At 37.4% G+C, this 18,903-nt stretch overlaps 1 protein-coding gene across 2 annotated transcripts; it reads left to right on the top strand.

Moving 5' to 3' along the window:
* The first annotated feature begins 2,338 nt into the window (after window positions 1–2,338).
* On the top strand, window positions 2,339–16,124 carry LOC119021562. 2 transcript variants are annotated; one of them, XM_037101920.1, is made up of 13 exons: window positions 2,339–2,557; window positions 2,711–2,737; window positions 2,881–3,171; window positions 3,380–3,673; window positions 4,059–4,373; window positions 4,910–4,969; window positions 5,538–5,606; window positions 6,088–6,174; window positions 6,340–6,358; window positions 6,567–6,598; window positions 6,730–6,746; window positions 6,856–6,904; window positions 8,244–8,585. In XM_037101920.1, exons 1-13 carry the CDS (start codon window positions 2,524–2,526, stop codon window positions 8,246–8,248), a joined length of 1,299 nt encoding a protein of 432 aa, XP_036957815.1. In that variant the 5' UTR covers window positions 2,339–2,523; the 3' UTR covers window positions 8,249–8,585. The 2 variants fall into 2 exon arrangements, with proteins under 2 accessions (XP_036957815.1, XP_036957813.1); XM_037101918.1 differs by lacking the exons at window positions 2,339–2,557; window positions 2,711–2,737; window positions 2,881–3,171; ... (8 more) ...; window positions 6,856–6,904; window positions 8,244–8,585 and adding exons at window positions 10,687–10,751; window positions 10,990–11,016; window positions 11,235–11,525; ... (8 more) ...; window positions 14,942–14,990; window positions 15,824–16,124.
* Window positions 16,125–18,903: the final 2,779 nt, after the last annotated feature.

The following is an 18,903-nucleotide window of genomic DNA, read 5'->3' as shown; positions in this document are numbered from 1 at the left end:
ATAACTTAATCCCAAAACAAAGCTTTTTTTGATAATCCCTCGTTGTTCAGGAAAACTTCACTCTCAATATGGTAACAGGTGAAGCAGTAATTTGATCTGGAAACTGGCAGTTTGGGTTATTGTCTCACCATTCACCTTCTGGTTTCATCCCAGTCACCTTTTGGTTTAAGCCAGTATGACTGTCTGTCTACTTGCACTGTCGGACTTCTTGTTAGTGATGCCACTGTGTTTCCCTGTCATAGCACTACACTTGTTGAGTACAATCATCAAAATGTAATATTTGAGTCATGGACCTGAATTAATCAAATAACAAGATATAATGTATATTTTAACCCACCTTTACAAAAAGACGCGATGGCAGGCGTACAAGTTAACTTCAGTTATATCATAATGTTAGTTTAAAAACACTCTACGACAAAGGTTGTTATTTATTATTTTACATCGTGATGTTTTAAATAAAGCAACAAGTAAAGTAAACCACAGGAGCGACTGTAAGAAAGGTACAGAAATAATGAGCGAACTAACTATTCTGAACTAGTAGGCAAATACTGTGGTAGGCTGGGTTTAAATTTATAGTACCGCACATACTGAGGCTTTCTCAACGGTGTTAAGTGTGTTTCTGTGGCCTGTCTCTCAGTGTGGTTCACATCTGATGCTTGCTTTGGTTTTCCTGAGAACAAGTTCAGCAAAATGACACCACTGTGTCAGAGACCATCTAGTCAGACAGATTCTTATAGTGCTATGAATCACCAACATGGCTAAGTTAAACATATTGTCATTGTCAGTAAATCTAAGTAGTTACATACTAATACACTTTCACTTAAGTGTGCCAGATTATCCAATCATATATTGGTATCAGCATTGCCAATTAGATGGTTAGATTAAATTGGGGGAAATATAATATTTGTTTCAGCAATAAAGCTGAACAAATATCAGATTAGAATTCTACAAAATGCAGTATGATGAGAGCCTCAATTAGAACTGGCAGTGTGCCCAGTAACTCCTGAATAAGATAGACAGACTGGAAAACCCCCTGTACAGCAGCTCAGCACCGTGGCCCTGGAGGATGGTGCAGAACTGCAGCCCAGGTTCAGTCCTCACCAGCAAGTGTGGTACCAGCAGCACTGAGGGATTTGTAGTGGATCTGTTTGTCTTTGTCCTTCCACAACCACCCGAGTGCTGCAAAGCTCAGCAGCTCCACCTGTTGGCTGCCAATAGTAATTTCTTTGCAAGAAATAACATTCATTATCTTACTTCACCTACGGAATATTTACATGTGCATTATATCTCTCTTCACTCACTTGTTATGACTAAGAAACGGGGAAACCCTGGTGCAACATGAAAGTGAGACTCCCCTCTTCCCACCAGCACTGAAGCATTTTTAAATGGTTTTATTCAAAAACACATTTTTGCACATAATTAAACATGCTGGCAGTCAGGCTGACCGAGGAGAGCCCCCAGGAACTGAGAGGAGTCTGTCCTTTAACTCCTGGCTTCAAGACGTGAACCAATCAGCTCCCTGGATAACCTGCAATCACCCAAACACCTGCAACCAATCACACACACACTCACTCAGGTAAAAGAGGGTAACTCAAGAAGAGACGAGCCCATGCAGAAATGTTTATACGATCTCAGGTGTCATAATAAACTGCTGAAGTGAGATTTTGTGTTTTCTGAACACACTGAATGCCTAGTAATAAGACAGAAATATCTTTACATCAACTGTATTTCTTCCTGAATGAAACTGTTTTCATAACTGCAGGAAAATGCAGGAAATCACGGGTCTCACACATCACATGGCCTATCAGCTGTATCTCACACTCAGTCTGGCCTTGGACAGACACTGGACAGTAAGACATGTATGAGTGCAAAAAACAAAATAAAGATATCTAGATTTAGAAAGAGCTGCAGAATAAAGATAATGGCACTGAGCAAGCGGTCAGAATTGTTGCATGTCTTTCTTCAAAATGATTTCAGGTTGTGTAGATTGGAGGAGACCCAGTTTGATTTATAGTTGGTCTGACTGCAGAAGAATTACGTTGTTACTAACAAAAAAGTGTCTCATGATGTCTCATAATGCCTTGTTGCTTATCTTATTTTCAAAAGGACAAATTTAGCTACGTTGCATGCACCTTTAAGATCCACTCTAACTTTAGCTCCTCTTTTAACTATCTCTGTCAAGTCAAGCCAAGGTTTGGTTTTAAATGAAACATAAAGTTAAGCTGGATTTTTGTTTCATGTGACATAGATATACCACTACTCTTGCCATGTACAAAAAAGCAAATGATAAACAGGACAAACATGAAGAAAGAAATGATGAGCCAAATTTAAATTTCTCTGAACCAGCAACACTGTGGTAGATTTGTTCTAAACATAAAGGAGGACACACACTGTGGCCTATCCAGTGTCTCGTCTCATGCTTGCTGTGGTTTTCCTGCTCTGCAAAACGTCACATCTGTATGTCAAAGTCCATCTAGCCAAACACATCATCGTCTCACACATTTCACATGATTCACCTTCATCATGGCTGGACACCTGCTGTTAGTCGTCGTCATGTGTAAGTTCAACCTTTCCTCTGTTTATTCGTCAGTGTAAATATAGGCAGTTACTCACCAATACAGGTACAATCATTTGCAGATGCCAATCTAATATACAATATCATCCCACTACTTACTGTTACATCTGTTTCTTGTTTTTGTTTCTCCAACAGATTCCTTTTGTGAGGTGGAAGCACAAGGTGAGTCCCACAGGTGAATATTAGTTTTAATGGCAGGGGTGCTGTTATCACAATACTGACAGTTTAGTATGATATCTTATTTTTTATTTTTATTTTAGTATACTAAAATTTAACAACATATATATCTACCTCTAAATTTTCAGCTCTTCCTCCACCTACACTGACAGCGACTGAAGCGATGATCACACTGACAAACTCAGTCACACTGAACTGTGAGGCTCCATCATCAGTTTCTGTGTCTCGGTGTCATTTCTACATTGGATCAATTGTCAGAGTCTTTTCTTGTCAGAAGACACTGACAGCCACTGAACTTCTGCAGATCTCAAATCAGCGTTCACCTGCTGATGTTAAAGTGAGATGTTTCTACACTGTAAAGTATGAAGATTCAGATTCTCCATCTCCACACAGTGACACAACTTCCATCAGCGTACACAGTGAGTGAACCCGGCTGCTATGAACTCATATTTTAATATCTTGCTATGGTATTGGCTCAAACAGCAAAGTGGCCCTCAACAGAGTTCAGGTCTTCAGAGGTGCCAGAAGATTTTTAATGGCTGTCCTCTGCCACTATAAATGAATCTTTAGAATGTTTTCGGATACATTTAAATTTGAATGATTAAGGATATATGCTTCAATTTTCAGCTTTTCTTCCACCTAAACTGACAGTGAATCCAGTGGTGATCTCAGAGACAGACTCAGTCACTCTGGACTGTCAGACTCCTCCATCTGTTCATGTGCTGCAGTGTTTAATCTACATGATAAAAGGAGAAGGGAGAGAAAATATTGAAAGCTCCTCATGTCTGAGGAAGGTGACAGGAACTGAGCTGCTGTTGACGACAAGTCAGAGTTCACCTGCTGAGGTTAAGGTGGGATGTTTTTATACTGTTTCGGGTTCTCCATCTCCACACAGTGACACATCCACCATCACCATACACAGTGAGTTTGCTTTTCTTATTGTGTTTTATGACATATAGTGTAAGAGGACCCATATTTCAGGTATTTTGCAAGGGTTACAAAAGGAAAAAAACAAAGATTCAACAACTTCATTCCCATTTTTACAGTGTTTTTGTTATTTTTAGTGAATTGCTCTTCTGTTGTCAGATTCCACTTTATTCTTGTTATTTTTGTATTACAGTTTGATTCACAGTCAACTAAGATGATGAAAATATTGTGTTGAATCATAAAATTGAATGTTAATTGTAAAACATGATAAGTGAAGTGTGACAGTAGTACTTCTGTGAATGTGAGCACTTTTTGGAACAGTACAGGCCCTACAACATGTTATACTGTATTTGATGACTTTTCATGAATCTTTTTGTAGATCAAACACCACAACTGAGTCTTCAGCACTTTCCTGGTGAACACGTTCTCTTTACTTGCTCTCTGCCTGGATCTGCTAATCCTGACACAAGATGTAACCTGTACTTTGGAGAAGCCAGTGATCTAGTTTCAACAACAACCATCTGGAGTAAAAGAGACCCAAGAACCAATCAGTGGTTCTGTCAGTTTACTGTCACAGCTGATGATTTACTGAGACGTCTACGTTCAGTTCAACAAAGTGATGCCAGCTGTGATTACAGTTTGGGAAGTGAACCCAAGTCTTTGTCTGCTCGTAGTGATCGATACAGCCTGACTGGTAAGTCAATGAAAACACAAATACAATGTAATAACTGTACAGTTGGAGACACAAAACTTCCTTTGAAATTAATGAATGTATCCAAGTAAATTACCTCTGAATACATACAAATCTTTACAGAGAAAATGCTTAAGTGATTGTTGAGTGAGTTTTCTGCCATTTTCTGCTCATATTGTGATTACACTTGCATTATCTGTGTTAATGTGGGACAGGTGTATCAGTCTCATAAAAGTTCAGATATTTCACCTGACAAATAAGTAACCTGTTGGTGGTGCCATATGAAAAGTCCCAGGATCACCAGAGTCACTAGGTTTCAGCATAGTGGCAACAAATAGATCTGTACCAAATTTCATAACAATTTAAAAACAGGACATCAGCAAAGTCATTTGGAATTGTCCTCTGGACACCCTGAATGTCATAAAACATCTCATGGCAATCCATCAAAGATTTCAGCTTGGACCAAAGTGCCGCACAATGTTTATTTATTTGTTAACACATAAAGCTCACAGACACAAATCATTTTCCTTTCACTGTAGATATTAAGAGAAGTGAATCAAGAAGGGCCCAAACACAGCCAGCGTCTACAAAGACCACAGGTAGGACATGCTGAACATATGAATAGCAATCCAGAACACAATCATATATCTTGTTAGATAACAAATTTTACTTCCATTTAATCACAATATCTGACTGTTGTCTACATTCAGTTCAACAAAGTGATGCCAGCTGTGATTACAGTTTGGGAAGTGAACCCAACTCTATCCGCTCATAGTGATCAATACAGCTTGACTGCTCAGTCAGAGAAGATATTAATGCACATTTTACAATGACTTTCTGCTGTGAATGTCACAACACAGCCACTGAAACTTAATGAAGTTGTTTGTGACTGCCTAAATGAGACCTAATTATAGGAGGACTACACCTTCACTCTGTTTAAATTCTTGTCATTTGAAAGGTTAAATTGTATTTTCAGAACTAAATACGTTTAGATATGCTCACTGTGCACTTACACATGCTTATAATAGACCAGAGTTGATTTTAAAGACAACAGATCATAAATACATAAACACGAAAAGCAGTAATGTCCCATACAGCTGTCTACATACATATTTATTTGTATAGATCATCAAAATATCACCCCAACTCCATCTTCTGTCACTGTAGAATTTGTAGAGCTTGTAGAGAGTGAGTCTACAATGACCACAGGAACACCAGCGTTTAAAATGACCACAGGTAGGACATTTAAAAAATCAAGGTGTCAATCCACAATATTATTAGTAGCATAGCACTGTAGTGTTAATTAGTTTGACATTTTTCAAAAGGTCTGTCTTTGGTTTTCACTCACCAACATCAGGTAGCAAAATAACAGATACATTAAGTTTGACATTAGTTAATCACAGATTGTACATGTTTCAGTTTATCCAGTATTTCAAATGGTGCGTTTGTTGTTCCAGCAGGTCGGCATGTTGGTAGAAGTGACGCTGGTAGTTCTGTCTCTACTTCCATCAAATCAGTAAAACCAACAGCTAAAATAATTACTTGAGTTCTTGATGACTCAGATTGACTTTTCATAAAATGTTGGCATATCTTTTTTTTTTCTAATGTTAATGTTTTTCTGTCTTCAGATCACACTCTCACTGCTGAAGGTAATTTCACCTCTGCTGACACAACTCCTCAGACAGACACTTGTTAATGGCCTCCTCTCTTAATGCAGATAAGATGATATTGATGATTGGAGCAACTGTGACTGTGGGTGTCGTCTTGCTTGGATTGGTACTTCTCTTTAACCAAAGCAGGATCGGTAAGAAATAAAGAATATTGACATCACTTTTTTAGTGAGTTTTAGTGTCTGTTCTGAACCTCAGCGGCAGTTATAGGAAATATGTCTTAACATTTTTTAATCTTCATGATATCAGTAATCACTGGTTGATAATTATATATATATATATATTTTTGCATTCTCTAGAAACATTTCTCTCCAAGAGGTACGAAATCTTATTTCTCAAATGTTAACATACAAACTTGAGTGAGCACCAGTCGTGTATCTTCTTTTTCATCATTGCTGTGGTTTACATTGATAGTTTCACTCTGGCAGCTGCCCAGGACAATCAGAAATGTTTACTCTGCTTCTTCTTTCATCTGCACTGAAGTCTGAACTCTGTAACAACCTGTTTATCTTTTTTCATTGTTTAGACCAACAACAAATGTTACTGGCAAATCAAAAGGTATGTGGCTCATTTTTTTTTTCTACAATTACTACAATGATCATGCCAGTCAATATAACAGTGATATTTCTACATTATTTCAGGGTTTTGTTGTTATAATGTATTAAGTTGTGCTTTGGTGTCTGTTTCAGATTACAGGAAGTATCTGGTGAGTATCAACAGTGAATGAGTGGTGAGTTCAGACTCCTGGGTTTTGCAGTGATGATTCAGTCTTAGATAAGGCTGCTCTCATGCTCCCTTCACTCTGCCATTTGCAGGGTGGTTATGATGAAACCTACAGTATCGTCACCTATGAATGCAACACTGGTGAGCTGCTTTTTTCATGTTGAATGTAACATCAGATGTTGATTCACCACTTGGTGGTGCAATTTCTGCTAATATGCTTGAAGGTCATCAGAATTTGAACTGGAACGTGCCATCAGAGGGACTATCATGGAAATGAGCGTATTCTCTGATTCTCTGATGTGACAGAGACAAAAAAAAAAAATGTCTTGAGAAACTAATTAAATCAATAATTCTGCATGTGTCTGAGGGAGGCCAAGTCATTTGTATTTCCTTCTTTTCACAGAGTGATAACAGCTCAGAGAAGTCAGCTACATCAGTCCAGAAATCCAGTGTACAACACTCTAAATTCATTTTTCTTTGTATGGTGCTTTAAACACAAGGCATGCTTTTACATATGTGCTTTACATGAGAGGAGTGATCTCACAGAAAACATACAAAACCAATCACACAATGAAAAGGGGAAACCACAAGAGATAAATCAATCACAACTGAGTGAAACATACAGTATTGTCACTTATGAATACAATGCTGGTGAGCTGCTTTTCTCTTCCTGAATGTAGAGTCAACAGGATGATTCACCACTTGGTGATGCACTTTCAGCTGAAATGCATACAAGTAGCCAGAATTTTTAACTTTTTAAAATCTAATGAAATTATGATAAAGTGTATGTTAAACTAAATCTACAGTACACAGACAGCCTTATGGTGATATTGTATGAGATGGTTACGATACTGTGAAAATCTTGTACCACAACAGCTATACATGTGACAAAAACTGAGCATGTGCAACTTCTCTATTGTGATTATTATAAATTAAATTAACAATGCTTAAGCACAGTATAGCATAAGGGGAACAGGTTGGTGAAAGGAGCTGTGGTAGTGACGTTGTTGACATCAGTGTGTCAGAAAAATATCACATGAACGCTGGTGTCTGACCTGACACTGTTCTTCATTTAGGTTAGGATGGGCCAAACAGTCATTCTATACACATATTTTAGTTTGGATCTTAAAAGTTTTTTGCATTTGTAAGGAACTTTGAAGCAGGGTCACATTGTTTTCAGTTGAACAAAGTTCATGCTCACAGCTACTAAAATAACTAACACCTGCAGAGAACAAATACACAGAACCTGCGTCTTTAACGGAAAGTAAACCACACGAGTGGTCAACCACCACTGCACTGCAAATCTACAGTACACAGACAGCCTTATGGTGATATTGTATGAGATGGTTACCATACTGTGAAAATCTTGTACCACAACAGCTATACATGTGACAAAAACTGAGCATGTGCAACTTCTCTATTGTGATAATTCAAACATTTACACCTCAGTGACATCAGCTGTGTGTTTGTTTCTTCTCAGAGTGACATCAGCAGCAGAGAAGTCAGCCACAGCAGCCCTGAGAGATTCAGTGTACAGCACTTGTACTGTTTTCTTTTTCTGTAGTGAACAAGTTAATGTGTAACACAAATGTTTTTCTGCAGTTACTTCGCTTTGCTCTCTTATGTACCAGTTAATTGATATTTGCATTATTTACATCTTTATCTCATAGAGCAGACGTTTAAATGGTGTAGTTTAATTGAACTCTATTGTACTGATAGAAACAGAAGTTCATCCTGAATATAACATGTTTTACTGCTTGTGTTGCAATGCTGCACATGATAAAATAGGCATTATAAACTACTAATAAAAAATGGATTTATGTTCATATTTGAAGTTGAGGTTCATGTTTATTTACAGATGAGGAGTGACTCACACATGTACACAAATTAAGATAACCAACACGTAATGATACAATGGAGATGGAAACCCATCAAAGAGACTAAATCAATTACAAACATATTCATAAAATATCATTTTATTGATCACTTTAAACTATTGTAAGATACTATTGGGATATTTAGTTTTTCATTCTTAATTTCCTTATTCCAATGTCCTTAATTTCCTTTTCCTTGGTTATTTTACCTATCATATTGTTTTCTCTTCTCTAAGTGAAAATCAGGAACTACATGATGAACTTTTCTTTACCCACAGCCTGACAGTAGATCAGGTTAACCAGCCATACACTATTTATTCAGATAACATTTTACCAACTAGATGGAGGAGCACAATGTCTTGTCATAACTGCATGTTTAATCAGAGCTGACAGAAACTGAAAAGGTGGTTTTCAGAAACTAGTGCATTGCCCATAGGAAGCATGTATTCCTATAGAAAAGTGGGAGGTTAACTAGCTTTTTCATGGATGGCCAAATGAGGTTGTGTTTGAATTTGGGACATCAGGGATATAATTGGCTGTTTTTGACTACTTTTGATTTTACCATTATATTTGACCTTAAAAATGATTTACCTTGCCTTGTTTGGTGTCATTATTTTCAGCGCAACCTCACATGTGTGACTGTACAGTTATTTTTTCATTCTGACATACTGTATTAACACTGTGGACCTAAAATCACAAAATAACATAAAATCAGAGTAGGAAAAGTTTGATTTTTTACTGTGAAAACCACAAATATGTTTAATGAACCAATTCCATTAGTTATAATGCAAATATAAATTATTGTTTGCTAAATTTGTTTATAAGTTTTTGAAATTTACAAAGTTATGTGTAACTATTTACATTTAAATGTAGGCAATGCCTCAAGCTCAGGGTTTCTCAGCTCATTCCTGCCTGTTCCACATTCAGCAGTCTCCTCCTTGTTTTGACTTTTTTTGAACAAAAAAACGACTACACTACACATTCCAAACATGCTACCCGTCACAAATCTCTCAACTCTCAAAACTCGCTATCTCTGTCTCTGTCTGTAACACCGCCGGTGTCCCTCCCACAACTTCCTGTTCCTCAACAACCAAACTTGCTGCTTGTGGACACTTTCGTGACAAAATCCCGTTTGTACCGTTTCTTCCTGCACCAGACACAAAGCAAACGTGACGGCAATGTTCGTGAAAAAGCGTGGCGGACAGTATTTACCTTAAGTCCGGTTCTTGACCTGCCGGTGCGTCTGTCGACTCGGGAGGTGGGCCGTGAGATTGGGCTAGTAGCTAGCTACACACGAACATCCACAGATTCCAATTCCACTTTGTTGTTCTTGCGTATCCGGATCTCCTCAGACCGGAACAGACTCAGTCCAGACTCGTTTAATCTCATTAATCCACAGCAGTCAGTTTAGATGCACAGAAGGGGACTGAACCTCCGGCAAAATCCCGGTCCAGCTCGTGCTGCTGTAGGTTTAAATCTGCTCATTTCTTAGGGTATACGACATACCTTAAGAAACAAGCGGATTTAAAACCTACAGTGATATAAACCTACAGCAATTTAAACTGTTGAGGAAGTCAGCTTTGCAGTGATTGGCTCTGGTGCACACGTGACTATAGTGGCTACGGTTAACAATGCTAGCAGAATTGGTAAAGCATTTAATAAATAATAATTTAGAAAATAGAAATAATTTGTTGCACACCCTTGAACCACGCAGCAGCCATGTTGAAACTCTCAGGTCAGTCTGATCCTGATCCGCAGAGATATTTGAGGCACACATACACAGACAGACAGAGATTCCTTGCTTTTATAGAAAGATGTCTATAAACTGAGATATTCTCTACTAAAAAAGAAAAAAAGCTGAAACAGAGTGGCTATATTTGTGAGAAAAAGAATAATTAATATATGAAGACATTTAATCATAGTTGCTAGCCTCTCTATCTAATAAAACACAGGCCACACTAGGTTCTTTACAAAGGATGTCCTTTGTGTTTCTGTGGCCTGTCTATTAATATAAGTCACCTCTGCTGCTAGCTGTGGTTTGCTCTGAGATCGAGTACAGAGCGTGGCCAGCAGCACAGGCAACATGTCTGGATGCCTGTTGTTTCTCCTCATGTGTAAGTTAAACCTCTTCTACTTTGAAACATGTTGTTATTGTCTGTGTTGCTGTTGCTCTGCGCTGTTTATTTTTAAACTAACTGTAAAACTGCAGAGGCTAAAGCTAATTTCCTCACTGGGATCAAGGAGGCACATGTTGATCGAGATCTTTATATTTGTCTGAAATGTTTGATTTGTGGATTTCAGTCTTTTTCTTATCAATATAAATACATTGTTAAACTCACTGTATTCCGACAGATTCCTTTCATGAGATTCAAGCACAAGGTCAGTCTCTGATCTATTATCTTTCATGTCACAGTGTTCTGTTAAAACTGAACAGGAAGCTCATGTTAGTCTGTGTTTAATATTTTTCCACAAAGTTTAGTTTTTCAGTATATTTTCCCTTTACTCCTCAATAAATCACAACTTCTGAATTGGAATATTCACATATTCATGCAGCAGTAAGTATTTGACAAATTGTATGTGCATGTCTAAATTTTCAGCTCTTCTTCCACCGGAACTGACAGTGAATCGACTGGAGATCACAGAGACAGACTCAGTCACACTGAAGTGTCAGGCTCCATCATCTGTTTCTGTGTCTGAATGTGGTTTCCTCGCTTTAAGTGGAGGAATTGTCGGAGGCTCCAGTTGCATGAGGACACTGATGGGAATAGAACTGCTGAAGATGTCACGTCAAAGTGCCACTGTTGAGGTCAAAGTCATTTGTTATTACACTGTAAAGCTTGAAGAGAAAACTTCTCCAGACAGTAACCCAGTCTCCATCACCATACAAGGTGAGCACACATGACTAATATGGACTATTTTTAGGACATCCTTCTACAGTATGAGCTCAAACAACAAAGTGTCCCAGGTCTTCAGAGAAAGTGTTGGATGATTTTCAATGGGTGTCCTCTGCCACTACAATTTGTCATCAGTAATGTTTTGGAAACAACTGAAATATGTTCATGATTGAATCCTCAGCCTCAGGGCATCCTCTACTGTTGATGATTTCATAATTTCATTATTATTTGAATAAATGCAATTGTCATTAATTCAATCCAACATATATATGTTTCAGACTCTCCTCCACCTAAACTGAGAGTGAATCCACCACTGATCACAGAGACGGACTCAGTCACACTGGACTGTCAGACTCCTCCATCTGTTTTTGGGTCTCAGTGTTATTTCTTCACTTTAAGTGCAGTAAATGTCAGAGAATTCTCTTGTCAGAAGACACTGACAGGAACTGAACTGCTGAAGATGTCAAGTCATAGTTCACCTGCTGAGGTTAAAATCAAATGTTTTTATATGTTAAAGCTTGAAGTGATAGACTTTTCATCTCTACACAGTGAAACAGCCTCCATCAACATCAGGACTCAAAGTAAGTGACTGTCTCTACTGATATTATTGTGTCACGTTACAAACCAACAATATTGTATGTGTGAACTTGTCTTCAGGGATAACAAACCAAAATGAGCCGAGAAACATCTGTCAATCACCTGTGGGTGAAGGCGATACAGCTATTCTTTTTATTAGTGTGATTTATATCAATTTTATGTCATAATATTTGTTGCTCTGTGCACAAATAATTGATAACAAATATCAAATATCATTTATCATTCATGTTTAACAAATAATAAATTATTTGTTAAACATGATGTTTGTTGCATTTTATAACAATAGACTTGTTTATATGTCAGTACTGTTTGAAAGAGTCATTTTGAAATGTACTTGACGCAAAATTGCACATAATTCTGACTTTTCATTAATCTCTTTTCTAGATCAAAAACCACAGATGATTCTTCAGCACTTTCCTGGTGAATACGTTCTCTTTACTTGCTCTCTGCCTGGATCTGCTAATCGTGACACAAGATGTAACCTGTACTTTGGAGAAAAAAGTAATCCAGTTTCAACAACAACCATCTGGAGTAAAAGAGACATGAAAACAAATCAGTGGTTCTGTCAGTTTACTGTCACAACTGATGATTTACTGAGTCGTCTGCGTTCAGTTCAGCAAAGTGATGCCAGCTGTGATTACAGTTTGGGAGGTGGACCCAACTCTCTGTCCGCTCGTAGTGAACGATACACTCTGACTGGTAAGTCAGAGATATGTTAATACATTTGCTATGATGAGTTTAATGAATGCGACTATGTATATATATACATATATATATATATATATATATATATATATATATATATATATATATATATATATATATATATATATATATATACTTACAGTACATTACAGGATGACAGCACCTCCGAGTTTGTCTCAGATCTTACAGGAAAAGTTGAACTGTGAAACATCCCCATAAACAGATACCCATACAGTTGGCTACATATATAATTATTCATTCGTACACTTGGGAAATGTATCATCCATAGTTTACATCCTCTTAATGTAGATATTGTGGAAAAAGAGTCGAGCATGATCCAGACAACACCAACATTAAGAATGACCAAAGGTAGGACATTTTATATATCAAGGTGGCAGTCCAGAACATTATTATGAAGCTCTTCAGTGTCAATGAGTTTGAACATTTTTAAAGGTCTGTCTTTTTCTTATTCTCCAGGTCAGACTGGTACTCCCCCTCCTGTTAAACCACCATCAGGTAATAAAAGAACAGACATTTCAAGTGTTTTTTTTCTCCAGATGTTTCAGTGTATTTAGTATGTTGAAATGTACTTGTGTTGTTCCACCAGCTTGGCCTGTTGATAGGCCAAGTCATACTGGTGGTTCCATCTCTACGCCTCAAACACCAGTGAATCCACCACCAGTGAATCCAACACCAGTGAATCCAAAACCAGTGAATCCAGAGTCAGGTGGTGTAATTATTCAGTTGATTCAAACTGACTGATCAAAACATTTTTTTGTACAATATAGTAAAACAGTTGATATGAATTAAAAAAGACATTATCCTGAAAGTCAGTCAAAGTACAGTTTTTAAGCAGCACAAGACAACAGTGTACTTCCTAACATTTGTGCTTGAAAAAGGAGGACAGTATGTAGTTTTAATATTAACAGGTTTTTTGTGCCTTCAAGAAATAGATACCAGTATGAAACCTATGAATCCAGAATCTGGTGATGAAAGGACAGGTAGGTATTGCCTTTTCATATATCAGTTATGCACTGGTACTGGTCTGTGAAATACTGTTTACATGCGCATGTCAGCTTTTCACTGAAGTTGTGCAGAGAAACACTTGCTTCTATTGTTTCAAAGCAGAAGGGTGGATATTGAAGTTTGCAGCAGTCGCAGCTGGTTGTGGAGTCACTGTGGGCGTTGTCTTGCTCATTTCTGCGATTTGCTGTAACCGAAAAAGAGCTGGTGAGAACTATGACTAATAAATTCAAAATCTATTTTTATCTGTGTGTTCACACAAACTGTTGTGTAGGATTTCATGCAGAAAATCTAAAAGCCTTTTAACACTTTGCCTGATAATTAATTGTATGTAAATTGCATTTTCACAATCGTCTTTCAAGTTGCATCTTGAGATTAACCCAGTTTGAGCTTCAACAACTACTGAAAAGATACTTAGGACACTTGTAAAGGAATTGACTGTTTATAGAAATTAGTCATACAGTTAGATTTAGCAAAAGGGTGTGCTCTCTGTGGGAGCTGTCAAAGAATCCAACATCATTAGATATAAGTTAAATTAATTATAAATTAAATTAACGATGCTTAAGCACAGTATAGCATAAGGGGAACAGGTTGGTGAAAGGAGCTGTGGTAGTGACGTTGTTGACATCAGTGTGTCAGAAAAATATCACATGAACGCTGGTGCCTGACCTGACACTGTTCTTCATTTAGGTTAGGATGGGCCAAACAGTCATTCCATACACATATTTTAGTTTGGATCTTAAAAGTTTTTTGCATTTGTAAGGAACTTTGAAGCAGGGTCACATTGTTTTCAGTTGAACAAAGTTCATGCTCACAGCTACTAAAATAACCAACACCTGCATAGAACAAATACACAGAACCTGCGTCTTTAACGGAAAGTAAACCACACGAGTGGTCAACCACCACTGCACTGTTTTGTTGTTATAGTGTATTAAGTTGTGCTTTGGTGTCTGTTTCAGATTACAGGAAGTATCTGGTGAGTGTCAACAGTGAACGAGTGGTGAGTTCAGACTCCTGGGTTTTGCAGTGATGATTCAGTCTTAGATAAGGCTGCTCTCATGCTTCCTTCACTCTGCCATTTGCAGGGTGGATATGAGGAAACCTACAGTATCGTCACCTATGAATGCAACACTGGTGAGCTGCTTTTCTCATGTTGAATGTAACGTCAGATGTTGATTCACCACTTGGTGGTGCAATTTCTGCTAATATGCTTGAAGGTCATCAGAATTTGAACCGGAACATGCCATCAGAGGGACTGTCATGGAAATGAGCGTATTCTCTGATTCTCTGATGTGACAGAGACACAAAAAAAAAGTCTTGAGAAACTAATTAAATCAATAATTCTGCATGTGTCTGAGGGAGGCCAAGTCATTTGTATTTCCTTCTTTTCACAGAGTGATAACAGCTCAGAGAAGTAAGCTACATCAGTCCAGAAATCCAGTGTACAACACTCTAAATTCATTTTTCTTTGTATGGTGCTTTAAACACAAAGCATGCTTTTACATATGTGCTTTACATAAGAGGAGTGATCTCACAGAAAACATACAAAACCAATCACACAATGAAAAGGGGAAACCACAAGAGATAAATCAATCACAACTGAGTGAAACATACAGTATTGTCACTTATGAATACAATGCTGGTGAGCTGCTTTTCTCTTCCTGAATGTAGAGTCAACAGGATGATTCACCACTTGGTGATGCACTTTCAGCTGAAATGCATACAAGTAGCCAGAATTTTTAACTTTTTAAAATCTAATGAAATTATGATAAAGTGTATGTTAAACTAAATCTACAGTACACAGACAGCCTTATGGTGATATTGTATGAGATGGTTACCATACTGTGAAAATCTTGTACCACAACAGCTATACATGTGACAAAAACTGAGCATGTGCAACTTCTCTATTGTGATTATTCAAACATTTACACCTCAGTGACATCAGCTGTGTGTTTGTTTCTCCTCAGAGTGACATCAGCAGCAGAGAAGTCAGCCGCAGCAGCCCTGAGAGATTCAGTGTACAGCACTTGTACCGTTTTCTTTTTCTGTAGTGAACAAGTTAATTTGTAACACAAATGTTTTTCTGCAGTTACTTCGCTTTGCTCTCTTATGTACCAGTTAATTGATATTTGCATTATTTATATCTTTATCTCATAGAGCAGACGTTAGAATGGTGTAGTTTAATTGAACTCTATTGTACTGATAGAAACAGAAGTTCATCCTGAATATAACATGTATTACTGCTTGTGTTGCAATGCTGTAAATGATAAAAAAATAGACATTATAAACTACTAATAAAAGTGGATTTATGCTCATATTTGAAGTTGAGGTTCATGTTTATTTACATATGAGGAGTGACTCACACATACACAAATTAAGATAACCAACACATAATGATACAATGGAGATGGAAATCCATCAAAGAGACTAAATCAATTACAAACATATTCATAAAATATCATTTTATTGATCACTTTAAACTATTGTAAGATACTATTGGGATATTTAGTTTTTCATTCTTAATTTCCTTATTCCAATGTCCGGCAAAATCCTGGTCCAGCTCGTGCTGCTGTAGGTTTAAATCTGCTCATTTCTTAGGGTATACGACATACCTTAAGAAACAAGCGGATTTAAAACCTACAGTGATATAAACCTACAGCAATTTAAACCGTTGAGGAAGTGAGCTTTGCAGTGATTAGCTCTGGTGCACACGTAACTATAGTGGCTACGGTTAACAATGCTAGCAGAATTGGTAAAGCATTTAATAAATAATAATTTAGAAAATAGAAATAATTCGTTGCACACCCTTGAACCACGCAGCAGCCATGTTGAAACTCTCAGGTCAGTCTGATCCTGATCCGCAGAGATATTTGAGGCACACATACACAGACAGACAGAGATTCCTTGCTTTTATAGAAAGATGTCTATAAACTGAGATATTCTCTACTAAAAAAGAAAAAAAGCTGAAACAGAGTGGCTGTATTTGTGAGAAAAAGAATAATTAATATATGAAGACATTTAATCATAGTTGCTAGCCTCTCTATCTAATAAAACACAGGCCACACTAGGTTCTTTACAAAGGATGTCCTGTGTGTTTCTGTGGCCTGTCTATTAATATAAGTCACCTCTGCTGCTAGCTGTGGTTTGCTCTGAGATCGAGTACAGAGCGTGGCCAGCAGCACAGGCAACATGTCTGGATGCCTGTTGTTTCTCCTCATGTGTAAGTTAAACCTCTTCTACTTTGAAACATTATCAACATGACAATAATGTAGAATGTGTTGTTATTGTCTGTGTTGCTGTTGCTCTGCGCTGTTTATTTTTAAACTAACTGTAAAACTGCAGAGGCTAAAGCTAATTTCCTCACTGGGATCAAGGAGGCACATGTTGATCGAGATCTTTATATTTGTCTGAAATGTTTGATTTGCGGAGTTTCAGTCTTTTTCTTATCAATATAAATAGATTTTTAAACTCACTGTATTCCAACAGATTCCTTTCATGAGATACAAGCACAAGGTCAGTCTCTGATTTGTTATCTTTCATGTCACAATGTTCTGTTAAATCTGAACAGGAAGTTCATGTTAGTCTGTATTTAACTTGAATATATTTTTCCAAAGTTTGGTTATTCAATATATTTTCCCTTTACTTCTTGATAAATCACAAACCCTGAATTGGAATATTAACATATTAGTGCAGCAATTACGTATTTGACAAATTGTATGTGCGTGTCTACATTTTCAGCTCTTCTTCCACCAGAACTGACAGTGAATCGACTGGAGATCACAGAGACAGACTCAGTCACACTGAAGTGTCAGGCTCCTCCATCTGTTTCTGTGTCTGAATGTGGTTTCCTCACTTTAAGTGGAGGAACTGTCAGAGGCTCCAATTGTATGAGGACACTGATGGGAATAGAACTGCTGAAGATGTCACATCAAAGTGCCCCTGTTGAGGTCAATGTCAGGTGTTATTACACTGTAAAGCTTGGAGAGAAAAAGTCTCCAGACAGTAACTCAGCCTCCATCACCATACAAGGTGAGCACACATGACTAATATGGACTATTTTTAGGACATCCTCCTACAGTATGAGCTCAAACAACAAAGTGTCCCAGGTCTTCAGAGAAAGTGTTGGATGGTTTTCAATGGGTGTCCTCTGCCACTACAATTTGTCATCAGTAATGTTTTGGAAACAACTGAAATATGTTCATGATTGAATCCTCAGCCTCAGGGCATCCTCTACTGTTGATGATTTCATAATTTCATTATTATTTGAATAAATGCAATTGTCATTAATTCAATCCAACATATATATGTTTCAGACTCTCCTCCACCTAAACTGAGAGTGAATCCACCACTGATCACAGAGACGGACTCAGTCACACTGGACTGTCAGACTCCTCCATCTGTTTTTGGGTCTCAGTGTTATTTCTTCACTTTAAGTGCAGTAAATGTCAGAGAATTCTCTTGTCAGAAGACACTGACAGGAACTGAACTGCTGAAGATGTCAAGTCATAGTTCACCTGCTGAGGTTAAAATCAAATGTTTTTATATGTTAAAGCTTGAAGTGATAGACTTTTCATCTCTACACAGTGAAACAGCCTCCATCAACATCAGGACTCAAAGTAAGTGACTGTCTCTACTGATATTATTGTGTCACGTTACAAACCAACAATATTGTATGTGTGAACTTGTCTTCAGGGATAACAAACCAAAATGAGCCGAGAAACATCTGTCAATCACCTGTGGGTGAAGGCGATACAGCTATTCTTTTTATTAGTGTGATTTATATCAATTTTATGTCATAATATTTGTTGCTCTGTGCACAAATAATTGATAACAAATATCAAATATCATTTATCATTCATGTTTGTTGCATTTTATAACAATAGACTTGTTTATATGTCAGTACTGTTTGAAAGAGTCATTTTGAAATGTACTTGACGCAAAATTGCACATAATTCTGAATTTTCATTAATCTCTTTTCTAGATCAAAAACCACAGATGAGTCTTCAGCACTTTCCTGGTGAAAACATTCTCTTTACTTGCTCTCTGC

Source organism: Acanthopagrus latus, chromosome 6, assembly GCF_904848185.1.
Source record: "Acanthopagrus latus isolate v.2019 chromosome 6, fAcaLat1.1, whole genome shotgun sequence".
NCBI lineage: Eukaryota > Metazoa > Chordata > Actinopteri > Spariformes > Sparidae > Acanthopagrus > Acanthopagrus latus.
This window is presented reverse-complemented; position numbering and strand designations above follow the sequence as displayed.

Coding starts and splice junctions, on each gene's coding strand:
- LOC119021562 (XM_037101918.1), top strand. CDS start 10,721: ATGTCTGGATGCCTGTTGTTTCTCCTCATGT. Junction 12,828..13,142: donor TGAACGATACACTCTGACTG/GTAAGTCAGAGA, acceptor CTCTTAATGTAG/ATATTGTGGAAAAAGAGTCG. Junction 14,857..14,941: donor GTGTCAACAGTGAACGAGTG/GTGAGTTCAGAC, acceptor TGCCATTTGCAG/GGTGGATATGAGGAAACCTA.